The sequence below is a fragment of the Sabethes cyaneus genome, chromosome 2 (genome assembly GCF_943734655.1).
Source record: "Sabethes cyaneus chromosome 2, idSabCyanKW18_F2, whole genome shotgun sequence".
NCBI lineage: Eukaryota > Metazoa > Arthropoda > Insecta > Diptera > Culicidae > Sabethes > Sabethes cyaneus.
Window position 1 is genome coordinate 166,467,269 of NC_071354.1, and position 18,210 is coordinate 166,485,478.

The 18,210-nt window shown below is 42.2% G+C and overlaps 2 protein-coding genes across 2 annotated transcripts in view; one reads left to right on the forward strand and one right to left on the reverse strand.

Annotated features, from left to right (window-relative positions):
• LOC128737741 (pneumococcal serine-rich repeat protein) overlaps positions 1–2,414 on the reverse strand; it is a 123,672-nt gene extending 121,258 nt beyond the window's left edge. The window contains exon 1 of the mRNA XM_053832440.1: positions 2,089–2,414. Within this exon, the coding sequence (XP_053688415.1) occupies positions 2,089–2,289 (201 nt within the window). The 5' untranslated portion in view covers positions 2,290–2,414. The remainder of the gene's footprint in view (positions 1–2,088) is intronic.
• Positions 2,415–13,058: 10,644 nt separating this feature from the next.
• Positions 13,059–18,210, forward strand: part of LOC128738194 (PDZ and LIM domain protein Zasp) — a 195,230-nt gene continuing 190,078 nt past the window's right edge. The window contains exon 1 of the mRNA XM_053833137.1: positions 13,059–13,680. The gene's annotated coding sequence lies outside the window, so the exon portion shown is untranslated. The remainder of the gene's footprint in view (positions 13,681–18,210) is intronic.

The following is an 18,210-nucleotide window of genomic DNA, read 5'->3' on the forward strand; positions in this document are numbered from 1 at the left end:
TCGCTTCCTCGCACACTCATCGGGCGGACCTTTTTCCTGCGTTTTCCTTCTCGGTCCGTGTCCTTCCGCCGCAGGCAGGCAGGCAGCCATCCTGCAGTAACCCCGACCGCGAAAGACTGACAGTCCAGGGTGTCAGTCAAACCAGTCAATTTAAACAGTCTTCCTTGCTTTGCCTTTGGCGGTCGACGTCATCATCGCCGTCCCGCACCTCATAATCGGCAGTCGTGAAAAGCAGCACCAGCAGCAGTTCGTGGTTTATCATATACAACCCCCTTTTCGCGCCACCCCTGTAACACCCTTTCACGACCAACAACGACTGGAAAAGATCTCTTAGTCTCTTAGTCCTCTCTCTCAGTCCGACAGTCTCGCGACATAGATAGAAGTCTGTTATCGCCCGTACTCTCCCGTTTTTTTCTATCTCGGTGTGTGTCACACATTTTTCAACTGCGGGATGCGTGCGTGCTGTGTGTTTTTCTTCGGACCGATTTTTTCCTCGCAACGGTAGGGGCAGGATATGGAAGGAACTTTTTTTTTGCTGTTGCTGGTCAGTCGTTCTGTGGAAGGATTTTTCTAAGACTTTTTGCGGACGTCTTTGAACATGTTTTTCCTGCTACAGGTAGTAAAGTAGATTCTAAGTTCTAAGCTCTTGGGAGGGCCAGGTCTCAACTTTGACAAAACCGATCCAATGGAGACAATCGGGGTGGATACAATGGGTAGAACTTTAGTCGATAGTTTAGGAGCTTGCCGATAAAAGAATCCATTTTAGGGGCTCTCGGATAAAACGCTGCAAGTTGCGGTCAACCGTTCGGTCCTAGAGTCCTAGAGGATGGTGAAGCAAGCGGAAAACTTCGTAAAAGTTTTCGCTCTGTTTGAACCACAGTAATAATCGAGCGCACGTGTGTGCCTTGCGACATGCTTGCAATAAGAATCGCAACGGAAAGGAAAGTTAGAAGAAAACTTACCGAGCAGGAAAATGACCCAGCTCGGTAAAGCGTAAATCAGGCATTGATTTTCCTGAAATCCTTGAATGGATGGTAGCCATGGCGACGTGCCTGCCCGTTGCAACTTCCTCTGCCCTGCTAGCAGTTATCGTGATTAGGATTAGTGTTTTTTAGAACGAAGTAGGGAAAAATGAATCAAATATCATTGAGGATTGTACGAACTCCCGTAGAGAGGTAGTTCGCAAGTGAGTTCGCATTTTGTTGGTTTTTTTCTCGTTTTTTATGTGAACCTTCATGCCACAAAGAATAGAATAACGGAATAATAATCACCAAGGGCAAGAAATATGCGCTCAAGTGTGTCCCACTTGAAAAGATTTATTTATCATCTTTGATTGGGGAAAATTTTCATTCGTTCCACCATAACTGTGCTGCAGCAGACAGCGGTAATTCTCAATCGAGCATTCAAAGTGGAGCTTCCAATTTTTCTTTCGGCGGAACAGCCAACTGCCACCTCGGTGGATTCCCGTCAATGATGTATTAGTGTGTCAAATCAGAATTTATCCTCCCACTCGTTATAGCTGTAATCTCAGATCTCAGCAAATGCGCTTCTTATGGACAGCCGAACAACAGACGGACGTGTGTTGGTCTCGGTTATCTGTCTGTCACGACACTCTCACTCTCGCGGGCAACAGGGGATTGCGCCAGTGACAAGGATATTGCTGGTCCCTGAGTCATTCACTCACTCATTTACTCACCGACCCATACACCAACACAGATATATATCCAAATAAAGTAAGCGGTCAGACAGCCCAAAGGACTCTCCGCTCTCCTACTTTAGAATCTTGAAAGATTTGAATTTTATTATTATATAATTGATGAATGAGATGTGTTTTTTCTCTAATTTTTCCATCCGACGCTTATTAAGACTCGACTAATCCCAGAGTCTGAGGCCAAAATTGGAATGAATATTTCCCACTGAATAGCGAACAAAATTTTGTCACGTTTCGCTTGGTGCGGTTAATCGAAGCAAATGGAAGAATTTAAAAACGGTTTTTCTGACACTCCTGGCATACCGACAAATTTCTGACCATGCCATGGATGGATGTGAAAGGAGGTATCAAGGGGGAAATGTATGTCGTTTAGGTACCTGGAGATCCGGTGCTGAGTTGGGTTGCGCCAGATCGCACGCTGACAACCACGGATTTATCCGTGATAGTGCTTCCGTATTGTCTTCCTCAAATTTGCCCAACTTGCTACCTTGACTGGCACTGCTCTGTTGACTGGTGCCTCGCCGAGCCCCCGAAATAAACGCAAGCGCCATCACGACCAGCCCGGGTCCTGGCCGCATATTGACCTCGGGTTCGGCGGCGCTAGCATGGTGCAGGCCCGCTTGAGACGCACTTGCGACTCTTGATGACCTCGGGGCTCGGGCTCATGGCCCCATCATCTCAATTTTCTAACGTCCTTGCGTATGCTTCTTAGTGGTGTCGCTGCACTGCTGCAACGGGACACGGTATTCTGCTGGCTATAACACTGTCTCTTCTCATCACTACTGGTACTGTACGTCGTCGTGGAACACTTGCGGCCATCTTGATCGCACACTGTTGTACTGCTGGATTTTTCACACACCACTCGCGACCGGAACGGTTCCGTCGACCGTTGGAATTCCTCCGAATAGAACACGAACCGCGATTCTGGGACGGGTATTGCTGGCAACGGTCCGTCAAACTTTTCGCTCATCCGCGGCAGGATGCCGATCCCTGCTTCTCGATGATGGCCCCAAACGGCATTACAACAGTACAGCTAGATGGCGCGGCGAGAGCAAAGGGTTTGCGTGCGCAATCAATCGATATTACAACTCATGCGTACTACGAGGTCACTGATTAAAGCACTACTTCACTGTCTGCTGCTAGTTGCTCTTTCTCTGTGCTTCTCTTGCTCTCTTGCTGTCTCTCTTTTCCTTTCTCTCTTCACATTAAATATGGGCGCTCACTTTATTTCCGTTCAAGGAAAAACAGGTGACTCAATCTCCCTTCTCATACTACACCAGTCGAACTTAACCGGAGATAGGGTTTTGGGGGAAAATCTTTTAGCACTCACTATCACTACCACTGCCAAAATTTCTGTACTTTTCTTCGTTTCGTTCTTCTCTCACAGCCACCCTTTTGCTTCTCGTCGCACTTCTGGCTATAATATTGTTCCACTTAGGCTACTAACAGCCGCCATACGCAGTACTCACCGAGGCTGTGTTGCTCTTCGAGCAGCAATAGGCCATCATCGGAACAAATAACACACAGACAAACTCGTTTCTAATCTGCTCCCACAATCCGAGATTGAAACAGATGTAAAAGTCCTCTTGTGTTGCTCTTTAGAGCTAGATTTGATTGAACACTGAATAGCCTACATTTTGCACACACACTCGCGCTAGGCCATCCAGCTAGCAGTCAGCAGCAGCGCCATCAGACGACAAAATCAGCAAGCGATTTATTATAAACACACCGAGAGTGAGAAGAAGAGCAGCAGCGAGGAACAATATCAAGAACACACGTCTGTCACGGTGGCTACAAAGACGACAACGATGATGACGATGAAGAAGAATCAGCACTAGCAGAATCCCTTGGAAAAAGGAAAACCGATCCCACTGCCCGAGATTTTTCTTCGCAAACTGGAAGCCCCAGCACCTACAGCACCTTCAATCCCTATACTGTCCTGGATCATCGATTTAAGCGTCCTCATTCGGGGTTAATATTCCGGATGGGTCTTTTTCACGGGGGGGCATTAGCAATACACTTCACTACATGGTCCAGCGAGGATTCCCGATAATAGAACTCGAGCGAAGTGACTAATTCGCCTAAACTCTTCCAAGCGGTTTTTTTTTCACAGCTTCAGCACAGTACCAGAACGCACTTGAATTTTCCTTCTTCGCATATCGTGCATCAAACCGAACACACGATGATGTCGACACAGGATATTCCGAAAAGAACAGAACCAACAAATAGCACAAGGAAAAAACGGATCCACTGGCTGAATCTAATGGATGGTGGTCACCTCACTCTCAACTACCGCACCAATTGCTGTGTGGCCTGATGTGGTTGCGCTGATGCTGTCGTCCGCATTCCTTTATCGGTGTACACTCACTGAACGACTGCTCCTGACCAGATGGTGGCTTTTCCCCATTGCTTGTTCGAGTCGTCCCGAAAAGCTCTCCTTCACCGGACGAACCGGAACTCATTCTCTCCTTCTCTGTCTGTCTCTCGCTCTTTGTCACCCCCTCTCTCTCTCTGCCCTTGTTTTTCTCACTAATTTTTCAGCTGGATCGTGTCACCAAAGTTTGGAAAAACTCACCACTTACAACACACATCAACCCTCCCGACCCGACGGAAACCGTCTGCATTCGAATCGACCGTTAAAGGTCGACCATGCACACGTCCGATTGATACCTAAAACAACTCAAGCGGCGATTTACGGTTATCGATTTCCATTAGCCAATCCACACAAAACACCGCCCGGTTTGTTTATATAAAATATTAAATCCACTGCACCAGCAGCACCCATCAACCCAGACCACTCATCGAAAATGTAAGTTAACTTTTCACAAAACCGGCCGTTCCACTTCAAACGGCACAACGGGACTGATCCGTAAGCGGCGGGCGCTAGAACACTCGTGCGCGCGCTATTCGCCGGACTGACAGACTGACGAAATCGCACTTCCAAACTAAACCAACATCAACAGCGCGGACCGACACGTCCACGGAAGGAACGAATCGATTTTCGCTGATATTTTAATATCCCCGTGTGGTAGGTCCGTGGTAGACTGGATAGAAAATTTTCTGCACACACAGCCACTAGCCCTTGCCAGACGCGCTGTTGAAGGTGGTTTTTATTCCGGTGTGGAATTCGGATGCATTCGTTTCGCACCACCACGGGGCAGTGCACACAAACAACCGTGTGACCGCATCTCGGTCAGCTGATGTTACATACCCTGGCGCGACGCAACTCAGTTGATGTCGCATCGCATTCGGGTTGACTGCGAAAGTTTTCGTTTTATGGATTCAAAGATAAACTTTTGTGGATGACATCTCATAACTTGTATGCAAGCTTTAATTTGTTTTACTCGGTGGCTAACGGAGGGCTTTTACAAGCCACAAGAAATTTTTCTCATGACAAGTTATGGCATCTTTTCGTAGCTACTTTTGCTTTTTGTATCGAGAAAAAGTTATCATTTTGCTTAAAAAATAAACAAGTCTCAAATTAAGGCTCGCAAATGCCATGTATACACGGTTTTACTGCTATTTATATTTTTCTAGAGTACCTACTCAGTCATGTTTTACTGAAGATTTTCTGAAGCGCTTCACTGTATGTCGCACATTTTTATTGTTTGTTTATTGTTTTCGTCAAATTCGCTATCATAGGTATTTCGAGAAAGGAAGTGGTAGATGAGTTTATGAATTTGGGAAGACTGGATACCGCGGACGACAACAGTAAGGAGATTCAGCGACGCATTTAAGCGGGAAATCGAGCCTTCGTAAAAAGCTACGATCGAGAAGCATACGCCGCCGGACGAAACTGAAAATGTACAAATCCCTTATTAGACCGGCAGTTCTTTATGGACAAGCTATGACGCTATTGACGGAGAACATACGCGCCCTTGCCGTGTTCGAGCAAAAGGTGCTGCGGACGATATTTGGTGGAGAACAAACAAAAAGCAATGGTTGGTAATGCGTAAAACAGACCCCATAGCTGATTAAGCGCTTGTTTACTGGAAATTAGCTGTATAATGGTTGAATAAACTGCTCTTCAAATAAAATGTTTGTTGGGTTAGCCTCTTATCCAGCAACTCCTATCCCTACCTTCACGTGGTACCAGCCGGAATAAGAGCAACCTTAGCGGAGATTGGGTAACCAACCTTGGTTGTAAACCTGATAGGGATAAATGCCTACAGTTGTAGAGGTAGTCAATCAAACTTTGATAGCTCACTGATACGACATGGCATAAAATAAAAGAGGACACACCACATCAAAATAATGGTCGCGGTGGTAAGTCCCCAACACGGGAAAAAAAACCTTGATTGTAACTTAGGTCGTATACTAACAGGAAAGGATGCATTGTGTTGTGTTGTCTCGACACTATAAGATAACAGCCCGATGACGAGACTATCTCCTATCTAAACCCTAAAAGCTAAAAAGATCGCTTAATTTCGTTTGTGGCGACAGAGTGCTGCTCGATCAGCTAGAACCCCGAAAGTTTGGCATCGTGGGACTGCAGGAGATCTGTCGCAAAGGCGAGAAAGTGTGGAGGATCCGTGGCGGAAAAGTCTATTTCTTCCAGAGCGATGCAGCGACCAACGAGCTAGGAACGAGTGTCGTAGTGTTGGGCAAAATGCAGGATCGCTTAATGGACTGGAAAGCGATCCAATGTTGCGAATCGAGCGAGAAGTCAACCATGCCTACTCACACGCGAAAGAGTATGAGGAAAATAGGATTCAACACTTACGCCGCACACGCAGGTGTAAAAGAAACAGCCGCCGGTGCAGTGCGAGATATTTTATTACCCACACACTCGCGCACGCTCATCCTCACATCGTTTTCATACATGGCGAGGTAATCGGTTTAGGTTTCCTACAATCGCGAGGTAAAAAACTCTCGGCGAATCAAATGCCCGTGAGGCTGTTGGCGCACTGGGATACAAATTTTGCATTACTTTTCCTTCTTCTTCTTCATCTTCGCCCTCGATTCTACTCACAGGCGGGAGCACGAGCTCTCACGAATCGGCATCAACAGATCGGGCTGCAATGACGAAGGACGAGCGACAACTATACCTGTTAGCTAAACACATACGCGCAAAACCTCGTTGCACTGCATGATGAAATAAGAGCCGTAGTTTAAATAGGGATACTCATGCCCACTTTGGAAGCTCCTGGTTCCTCTAGCCCAGTCGTACCGTCCCCTGCCAGTATCCAGCTAAGTCGTCCCGGACCTGTGGCTAGATGTGGATCAGGGGTCTTCCAACTTGCCTCCTCATGCAAGTATTTTCACGATATTGTTCATTCGCTGCCTGATGTTGATCCGATTCACAGTACTGTGGACTACGTTAATTTTCGCGAAAATGGTCCAGTTGCGCCATCTTTTGACAAGAGGATAGCCCAGCCCGCCGACGACGGCGAGAATCCTGTTTGCTTCAGCATCGAAAATGGACAACATCCACCTAACGTATTTGTCAGAGAAACGGATTGCTCCACTCCGAGCCGCAAGGAAGATATCATCGTCTTCTACCAAAACGCCGGTGGAATGAATTCTGATGTTGAAGAGTACCGACTAGTCAGATCGCTGCTATGATGTCATTGCCCTTTGCAAAACATGCCTCGATTCCCGAACAGTCTCCAGTCAAGCGTTCGGATCCGATTACGAGGTCTTTCGTTGCGATCGGAACCCGAATAATAGCCGCAAAGCTATCGGCGGTGGTGTTTTGATAGCTGTCCGTCGCGGGTTAGAAGCCAGGGCTATCGAGAACAATGCATGGAACTGTGTAGAGCAAATTTGGACGGCCATCAAGCTAAGTGATCGCACACTTTTTCTTTGCGCTTTATACATCGCACCTGATCGTGTCCGCGACAACGATCTTAATTTTCGTGGATTTGAAAGCAGCATACGATACAGATGAACGAGAACAGCTATGGCAGATAATGCACGAGTACGGCTTCCCGGACAAACTGACGTGGCTAATCAAAGCTGATCTGGAGCGAATGATGTGCTACGTGCGCGTTTCGGGGACACTCTGGAGTCCTTTCGAATCGCACAGAGGGTTGCGGCAAGGGGATGGACTGGCCTGTATGTTATTTAATATCGCTTTCGTTTCGGTTTCGTATTCTACTAAGACGCTCCAAAAACTAATATCAATATATCATTTTTGTTATTTTTGTATCGTTTTCTATCATTATATGTGCCAATTGCGATAGTTTTTGTAATTTTTTAAAATGTTGTTTTTGAATCATTTTTTATATTTTATTTCATTATTGTATTATTTATATCATACTAGCTGACCCGACAAACTTCGTATTGCCACAAATTAACCTGTGTTGTACATAAATCATGAATCTCGGATGATCTTTGTCACTATCTCGAGTTTTGCAAGCCCCCCAGTGGGCGGCGCTTCCGACGGCGGGTCACCGGCAACACTCGCGACCGGCTCGTCCTGAATGATCTAGTGTTACTATAGATACTTTTTGTGGTCTTGTTATTGGTTAATGTTTTATGGAAGAGTCTCGAATTTCTCGAGTTGGATTAGTTTTTGAGTTTCGCAAAAATTTCTGTTTTATTTGTATGAGAGTCCATATCCCCCTACCACAGGGGTGAGAGGTCTCTAACTATCATAAAATAAATTCAAGACTCAAAAATCTCCTACATGCTAAATTTGGTTCCATTTGCTTGATTAGTACTCATATTATAAGGAAATTTGTATTTCATTTGTATGGGAGCCCACCCTCTTAAAAGGGAAAGGGGTCGTAATACACCACAGAAAAAAAATTCTGCCATCTAAAACTCTCACATGCCAAATTTGGTTCCATTTGCTTGATTAGTTCTAAAGTTATGAGCAAATTTGTATTTCGTTTGAATGGGAGCCCCCCCCCCCCTCCTAAAAAGGTAAGAAGTCCTAATTCATAATGGGAAAAATGGTTGCCTCCAAAAACACCCACATGCCAAATATGGTTCCATTTGCTTGATTAGTTCTCGAATTATGAGGAAATTTGTATTTCATTTGTGTAGAAGCCCCCCCTCTTGAAGTGTGGAAGGATCCTAATTCACCGTCGAAAATATTTTTGCCTCCAAAAACCTCCACATGCCGAATTTGGTTCTATTTGCTTGATTAGTCCTCGAGTTATGGGGAAATTTGTATTTCATTTGTATTGGAGCCCCCCTCCTAATGTGGGAAGAGGTAATAATTCATCACAGAAAAAATTCTTGCCTCCAAAAACACTTACACGCCAAATTTGGTTCCATTTGCTGGATTAGTTCTCGAGTTATGAGGAAATTTGTATTTCGTTTGTATAGGACCCCCCCTCCTAAAGTGGGGAGGGGTCCCAATTCATCATTGAAAAAAAAATTGTCTCCAAAAACACACATATGCCAAATTTGGTTCAATTCGCTTGATTAGTTCTCGAGTTATGAGGAAATTTGTATTTCATTTGTACAGGAGCCCCTCCTCTTACAGTGGGGAGGGGTCCTTATTCACCATAGAAAATTTTCTTGCTCTCTAAAACCTTCACATGCCAAATTTGGTTGCATTTGCTTGATTAGTTCTCGAGTTATGAGGAAATTTGTATGGAAGCCCCCCCTCTTAAAGGGGAGAGGAGTTATAATTCCTCTTATAAAGAGGGGAGGGGTCTCAATTCACCATAGAATAAATTCTTGTCACCAAAAAAAACACCCACATGCCAAATGTTGTTCTATTTGCTTGATTAGTTCTCGAGTTAGGAGGAAATTTGTATTTCATTTGTACAGGAGCCCCCCCTCTTAGAGTGGGGAGGGGCCCTAATTCACCGTAGAAAATTTTCTTGCCCTCGAAAACCTTCACATGCCAAATTTGGTTCCATTTGCTTGATTAGTTCTCGAGTTATGAGGAAATTTGTATGGAAGCCCCCCCTCTTAAAGGGGAGAGGAGTTATAATTCCCCTTATAAAGAGGGAGGGGTCTCAAATTACCCTAGAATAAATTCTTGTCACCGAAAACACCCACATGCCAAATTTGGTTCTATTTGCTTGATTAGTTCTCGAGTTGTGCAGAAATTTGTGTTTCATTTGTATGGGAGCCCCCGCTCTTAGTGGGGGGAGGGGTCTCTAACCATCACTAAAACCTTTCCTGGCCCCAAAAACCTCTACATGCAAATTTTCACGCCGATTGGTTCAGTAGTTTTTGATTCTATAAGGAACACAGGACAGACAGACAGACAGACAGACAGACAGACAGAAATCCTTCTTTATAGGTATAGATTTCTAGTATCATTTTATCATTTTTGAATCAATTTTGTACCATATTTGTACTTATTTTTGTATCCTTTTGAACAATTTTGATATAAATTTTCAGTTAGGTTTTTTGCCATTTTCATGTTTTTTTAATTTATTTTATATTGTGCTAGCTGACCCGACAAACTTCGTATTACCACAAATTAACCTGTGTTGTACATAAATCGTGAATCTCGGATGATCTTTGTCTCAATCTCGAGTTTTGCAAGCCCCCCAGTGGGCGGCGCTTCCGTCGGCGGGTCACCGGCAACACTCGCGACCGTCTCGTCCTGAATGATCTAGTGTTACTATAGATAGTTTTTGTGGTCTTGTATTGACTAATGTTTTATGGAAGAGTCTCGAATTTCTCGAGTTCGATTAGTTTTTGAGTTTCGCAAAAATATCTGTTTTATTTGTATGAGAGTCCATATCTCCCTACCACAGGGGTGAGAGGTCTCTAACTATCGTAAAATAAATTCAAGACTCCAAAATCTCCCACATGCCAAATTTGGTTCCATTTGCTTGATTAGTTCTCAACTTATAAGGAAATTTTTAATTTCATTTGTATGGGAGCTCCCCTCTTAAAAGGGGAAGGGATCGTAATTCACCACAGAAAAAATTTCTGCCATCTAAAACTCCCACATGCCAAATTTGGTTCCATTTGATTGATTAGTTCTCGAGATATGAGGAAATTTACATTTCATTTGTATGGAAGCCCACCTTCTTAAAGGGGAGATGGGCCATAACTCGCTTTCTAAAGAAGAGAGGGGTCTCAATTCACCATAGAAAAAAATCTGGCATCCAAAACCACTTACATGTCAAATTTGGTTCCATTTGCTTGATTAGTTCTCGAATTATGAGGAAATTTGAATTTTATTTGTATAGGAGCCCCCCCTCCTAAAGTGGGTAGGAGTCCCAATTCATCATAGAAAAAATTTTTGTCTCCAAAAACACCCACGTGTCAAATTTGGTTCCATTTGCTTGATTATTTCTCGAGTTATGAGGAAATTTGTATTTCGTTTGTATAGGAGCCCCCCCCCCTCTTAAAGTGGGAAGGGGCTCTAATTCACCATAGAAAATATTCATGCCCTAGAAAACTTTCACATGCCAAATTTGGTTTCATTTGCTTGATTAATTCTTGAGTTATGAGGAAATTTGCATTTCATTTGTATAGAAGCCCCCCTTCCTAAAGTGGGGAGGGGTCTCAAGTCATCATAGAAAAAAAATTTGTCTCCGAAAACACCCACGTGCCAAATTTTGTTCCATTTGCTTAATTAGTTCTCGAGTTATGAGGAAATTTGTATTTCGTTTGTATAGGTGCCCCCCCCCCTCTTAAAGTGGGGAGGGGTCCTTATTCACTATAGAAAATATTCTTGCCCTCGAAAACTTTCACATGCCAAATTTTGTTCCATTTGCTTGATTAGTTCTTCAGTTATGAGGAAATTTGTATTTCATGTGTATAGGATCCCCCCTCCTAAAACGGGGAGGGGTCCCAATTCAGCATAGAAAAAATTTTTGTCTCCAAAAACACCCACATGCCAAATTTGGTTCCATTTGCTTAATTACTTCTCGAGTTTTGAGGAAAATTGTGTTTCTTTGGTACAGGAGCCCCCCTCTTACAGTGGGGAGGGGTCCTAATTTACTATAGAAAATATTCTTGCCCTCGAAAACCTTCACATGCCAAATTTGGTTCCATTTGCTTGATTAGTTCTCGAGTTATGAGGAAATTTGTATGGAAGCCCCCCCTTTTATAGAGGAGAGGAGTTATAATTCCCTTTATAAAGAGGGGAGGGGTCTCAATTTACCATAGAATAAATTCTTGTCACCGAAAACACCCACATGCCAAATTTTGTTCTATTTGCTTGATTAGTTGTCGAGTTATGCAGAAATTTGTGTTTCATTTGTATGGGAGCCCCCGCTCTTAGTGGGGGGAGGGGTTTCTAACCATCACTAAAACCTTTCCTGGCCCCAAAAAACCTCTACATGCACATTTTCATGCCGATTGGTTTAGTAGTTTTCGATTCTATAAGGAACATACGGACAGACAGACAGACAGACAGACAGACAGACAGACATACAGACAGACAGACAGACAGACAGAAATCCTTCTTTATAGGTATAGATATTTTGTTTAACTATTGTTCAATTCTTATTATTTCTTGCAATATTTTGTGTCATTTTTATATCATTTCTGAATTTTTCTGTTGTTTTTGCTTTAAATTTTTTTGCTTTTGAGTGCCAGCAAGAAAAATTACAAATTAATTTGGATTTAAACATACATATAGCTATTCTGAAAATCTCGATAATAAAGAAAAAAAAACATGCATATAGTTCCACGGGGAAAAGTTTTTTATTAGCTCATACTGGTCGGGATTCACTTTATATTTCCATTCACCTAAACCTACCAGTCAGTGTATGCATAGATCTAATACAAAAGAAGCCACAAACAGTATGCTGTTAGAAATATCTATCTTTTGTTTTGATCCTCTCATTCGCCTTCCACCATGATACGCAAGCTTTCCTCACAAATCGTTATCAGCGCAGTTTCAAAACAAATGGACTTAACTTTTCTCATTCCAGCGAGCAGTCTCTCTCAGCTGCGGTAAGAGAGTTATACTGGTTGGATATTTATCAGCACTGCGCTTTCAGCAGCAGCAGCTCAAAGGCAGTGTAACCGAAGGAATGCACACCAAACTACAGAATCATACGGAGAACGAAATGCAGAGAATTGACTAAACAAGAGAATTCTCTTTTTGGCTTAAGCCAATGCTAATTAGTACGGGGAGCTTTTACCAGAGTTGCAAGTTTGGTGCTTCATTCTACATATTAAAAGTGCAGAGTTCTCTTTTGTACGAGGGATAGATTAAAAATTCCGAATAAAAAAATTGAGAAACAAAAACATTAATAAAAGTGAATAATTGAGAAAGAGATTGTATTAAATTGGTTATATGAAAAACTAATCAAGATAATGGTTGTTTTCGGCAACACTGTTTCCACCTCTTTGAGCTGGTTCTTGTAAGAAAGCTCTCCTCTATGTATCGTTTGCGCTTTGGGCTCAACTCAAGGCACAACGGGCTCACCGGTTGCCGACAGATTTTAGTTTAGTTTGTGCACTCGCTTCGTAATCACGTGAAGTCGTTCAGCCGTTATTCGTTGTCTGTCTGTCTATCTGTCTGCGGTTAGATATCGGTTCTTTATTTTGCTACCGGTGCGTAATTTGTTAATGGGCAGGTGGTTCTAAGCTCTAAGATAAGCACAACACAAACTGTGGTGATAGTTCTGTTTCGTTCTACTTTCGACCCGAAATTGGGTGCAATCAATCAATCCGGTGGAAAATAATATCAAAGTGGAGAAACCGTAGGATATTGGTCTGACGCCCAGTAGATAGTGTGGCCGTTAGTTACAAAACAGTGCAGTGTAGAATTGCTTACTTGTTGGCGTAGAGAGTAAAGAAGTTCTTGTTTTGTTGATACAAAATACGAAAAGTGCTTAGTTTGTGTGTTTTTCAACAGTGTCATCTACAGTAACATATACCGGGAAAAGGGTTTATACTACTATGCGGTTTAACGTTTCGTAAAAAGTGCCTTGCGTGGTTTTATAGAGATGTGAAATGCGAATTTAGTGGTTGTTCGTTTAAAAACAACTTTGTGTATTCAAGATCTAGCAGCGGACGTAAACTTTACCTTTTCTAGCTATTCAAGAATTTCAATATTGGAAGGAGAACGATATTAGGCATAACAGGTATTTTCGGTTTCTTTAATTTTATAGTTTTGTGTTACTCAAAAATAATAACAAATACCTAATGGTAACTAGTGATAAAAGACAAAAAAAAAATATTGGACTAAAATATTGCGCTAATTAATGGTTGCAAGCTAATATTAAACACCCACACTTTTCGTGATGTTTTGTCATTTCCCTGGGGCTTTGCTGGATCTGACTGCAGCATAACTACTAACATGAATATAATTCTTGATGCAAGTGTCATCTTATTTTACGCAGTGATTGGTTCCTCAATCAATGGAATTATTACTCTACTGCTGTTACAGTACAATTTTGTATCTGAAATTAAGTTTAAAAATCGAACTAAGAAAAGAAACATAAATTTTGAAAACATAATATCGTAACAAGAAATATTTATACTAAACGATTATATGTATTCATCGGCTCTTGATTGAGGTCATATCCATGAATAATTATCTGTCTCTAACTTGTCTGCAACCTTAACAGAGTGGAGTCTTGTATAATCCGGAACTCTTCGGTAACTTCTCTGTATGATGAAAAAATAATAAAAATAATATAATTATAGTGATATGAAAACCATTGAATCTAATAATATAGGAGCATTATTCGGTCTGTAACTAAAACTATAGCACCCCAGTAGCAACAGACAATACCTTATCCGCTTAATGTTGGACGCGTGACAACACTCGCGGGTACAACCTGCTCTTTGTGCACCGATTTTATTTTGTTTTACTGTATCTGCCTTAGTCAAGCAAAATTTGCAAAAGTTATGTATGGGACATTTATAGAGCCAATTATTATCTACAAAATTGCTCCAGTAAGCATAGCTCTATCTTTTATATTTATGACGCACTCCCGGTCCACACCCGTTGGTATCACAAAGACCGCTCTTTGTGTATTACTCGGCGTAAACCGGGAGTGCGTCGTAAATAAAGTAATACTTAATTAAGCAATTTAGTAGAAAATAAAAAGCTCTAAGAGTACCACTTACATAACTATTTCAAATTTTGCAAAACATAAAGTGGCAGCACAAAGAGCATGGCCGCCCTATTTGGTTCAATATATACTATTATTTTAAGTTATTTCTGCATTGTAATACCAATATCAATTTAAAGAGGTGATCTATAAACTATACTATAAAACGGTACACATCAAAGTTAGTTTAAACACAAATTTCGAAATTTACGCGATTTTGGCTAAGCTTCGAATATAAAACTACATCAAAATATCAAAATGTATTCTATTCTTTATTCATTATATCATCGCTTATTAGCCATTTTTACCTTTGGAACTTGTTTTGAAGTGAAGCATGTAAAACACCAAATTACAACTCAGCAGTTTGACTTTTATAAAGGCCGCTCAACTACCTCAAATCTTTTGGAATTTATAATATTCACTCTGAATGCAATGGAAAACGGCAACCAAGTAGAAGTTCTTTACGCTAACTTCGGTAAGGCGTTTGACAACATTGCCACACTAATAAAAGTCACTTCTGGAGTTCCACAAGGTTCTCACCTGGGCCCTTTTCTCTTCATGCTGTACGTAAATGACATATCCTTTCTTCTTAATTCAATACGTGTTTTTGCATATCCAGACGACATGGCATCCAACACATCAGCAAATTTTCATTTCAATTAAAAATATTCGAAACAAAAATGGCTCTTTTTCCAGCGTTTTAAGCAGGAAGTGCTCAGAAACATTCAAACCATAATTTTCTTCTCTTACTGTTACCCGCAATCGGAAATGTTTGTGGTACTACTTTTGCAGTATTTCTTTCATTCCAGCTCGGTTTTTGAATTATTGATGTATTCATAATGTATTCAGTAGTTGCTCGCAGTAAGTTGAAGTTTAAAAATATGGCTATCTGAATTATAGATACATACTCACATACATGATTACATACATGATTTAGTAGAAAGGCCAGGTCACGCCGCTAGGTGCATTAATTCTGTTTTTTTTTTTAAGATCAACATACATTCTTTTTCTTCTACTAGCATAGAACTAGAGTGACTTTTGCTGTATCAAAAATTCCTCTCCACTGCAGCGCCTTTCTTCCTTAATTTGCCCACCTCTATTTAAAGTATAACCTGTGAGGTAGGGATGCATCATTGAAACAACAAGCTACTTGAAGGATCGGCTTTCTGGCGGGGAAAACCCCCATTCGCAATGTAAGGTTTATATGTGTTTTGCTTTGTTTATGGGCGCTCGCTATTTACACGCCAAATAAACTAAAGGGATATGTTTATCGTCTACTATGTAGGTACTACCTGCCGCATAACACGCTTTGCCCGTCATTCGATAGATACGATGTCCGCCTGTTTTCACACCGTCTGGATAAAGCATCAAAATAGGTGTACCTCACAATCTCGGGACTACGGACAATGTCTACCGACAGCATCTGTCGTTGAAGTCGACGCGTCGGAGATAGTTTTATCACCCAGATTTAAACTTTCTTTTTTGTAAATTTATATTTAGCTGACCCGACAAATTTCGTATTGCCACAAATTAAACTGTGTTGTACATAAATCGTGAATCTCGGATGACCTTTGTCACAATCTCGAGTTTTGCAAGTTTCTGAGGAGTTCAGGGGTGGTGAGAGTCCTCATCCACAGGTACCACAGGGGTGATGGGTCTCAAACCGTCTTAAAAAAAATTCCTGCCTCGAAAACCCTCCACCAGGGATCCTAAGCAACAATGTGAGTTTTATTGTACTCTTATGCGGTTTTCATGACCAATTTTGGTCTTAAATGTATAAAAGTGTAATAAAACCCAAATTGTTACCTGGGATATCACACATAATTCTGTGTTTTGTTGAAAAAATCTTTCCATCTGTGCAGCGAGGAAAAATATCTCTGCAAAAATCTGTCAAATGCAAAACAATGAGAAAGAAAGAGACGGAGAGTCATTTTGCTGATTATTTACGTCTTTTTCACTTTCATGTAAAATTTCAATAATTTGTTTAATTTGTGTAATTGACAAAAATCTGAATTTCATGCATACAGATTCTGTACAGGCGATTTCTTTCAAATATCTACTAAACACGGAATAATCTGCGCATGTGGCGGCAACCCTACCCCTCACATGCCAAATTTGGTTCCATTTGCTTGATTACTTCTCGAGTTATGAGGAAATTTGTATTTCATTTTTATGGGAGCCCTAAGGGGTCCTAATTCATCATACAAAAAATTCTTGCCTCCAAAAACACCCACATGCCAAATTTAGTTTCATTTGCTTGATAGGTTCTCGAGTTATGAGGAAATTTGTATTTCATTTGTATGGGCCCCCCTCCTAAAACGGAGAGGGGTCCTAATTCATCATAGAAAAAATTCTTTGCTCCAAAAACACCCGCATGGCAAATTTGGTTCCATTTACTTGATTGGTTCTCGAGTAATGCAGAAATTTGTGTTTTATTTGAATGGGAGCCCCCTCCCTTAGTGTGGGACAGACAGACAGACAGACAGACAGACAGACAGACAGACAGACAGACAGACAGACAGACAGACAGACAGACAGACAGACAGACAGACAGACAGACAGACAGACAGACAGACAGACAGACAGACAGACAGACAGACAGACAGACAGACAGACAGACAGACAGACAGACAGACAGACAGACAGACAGACAGACAGACAGACAGACAGACAGACAGACAGACAGACAGACAGACAGACAGACAGACAGACAGACAGACAGACAGACAGACAGACAGACAGACAGACAGACAGACAGACAGACAGACAGACAGACAGACAGACAGACAGACAGACAGACAGACAGACAGACAGACAGACAGACAGACAGACAGACAGACAGACAGACAGACAGACAGACAGACAGACAGACAGACAGACAGACAGACAGACAGACAGACAGACAGACAGACAGACAGACAGACAGACAGACAGACAGACAGACAGACAGACAGACAGACAGACAGACAGACAGACAGACAGACAGACAGACAGACAGACAGACAGACAGACAGACAGACAGACAGACAGACAGACAGACAGACAGACAGACAGACAGACAGACAGACAGACAGACAGACAGACAGACAGACAGACAGACAGACAGACAGACAGACAGACAGACAGACAGACAGACAGACAGACAGACAGACAGACAGACAGACAGACAGACAGACAGACAGACAGACAGACAGACAGACAGACAGACAGACAGACAGACAGACAGACAGACAGACAGACAGACAGACAGACAGACAGACAGACAGACAGACAGACAGACAGACAGACAGACAGACAGACAGACAGACAGACAGACAGACAGACAGACAGACAGACAGACAGACAGACAGACAGACAGACAGACAGACAGACAGACAGACAGACAGACAGACAGACAGACAGACAGACAGACAGACAGACAGACAGACAGACAGACAGACAGACAGACAGACAGACAGACAGACAGACAGACAGACAGACAGACAGACAGACAGACAGACAGACAGACAGACAGACAGACAGACAGACAGACAGACAGACAGACAGACAGACAGA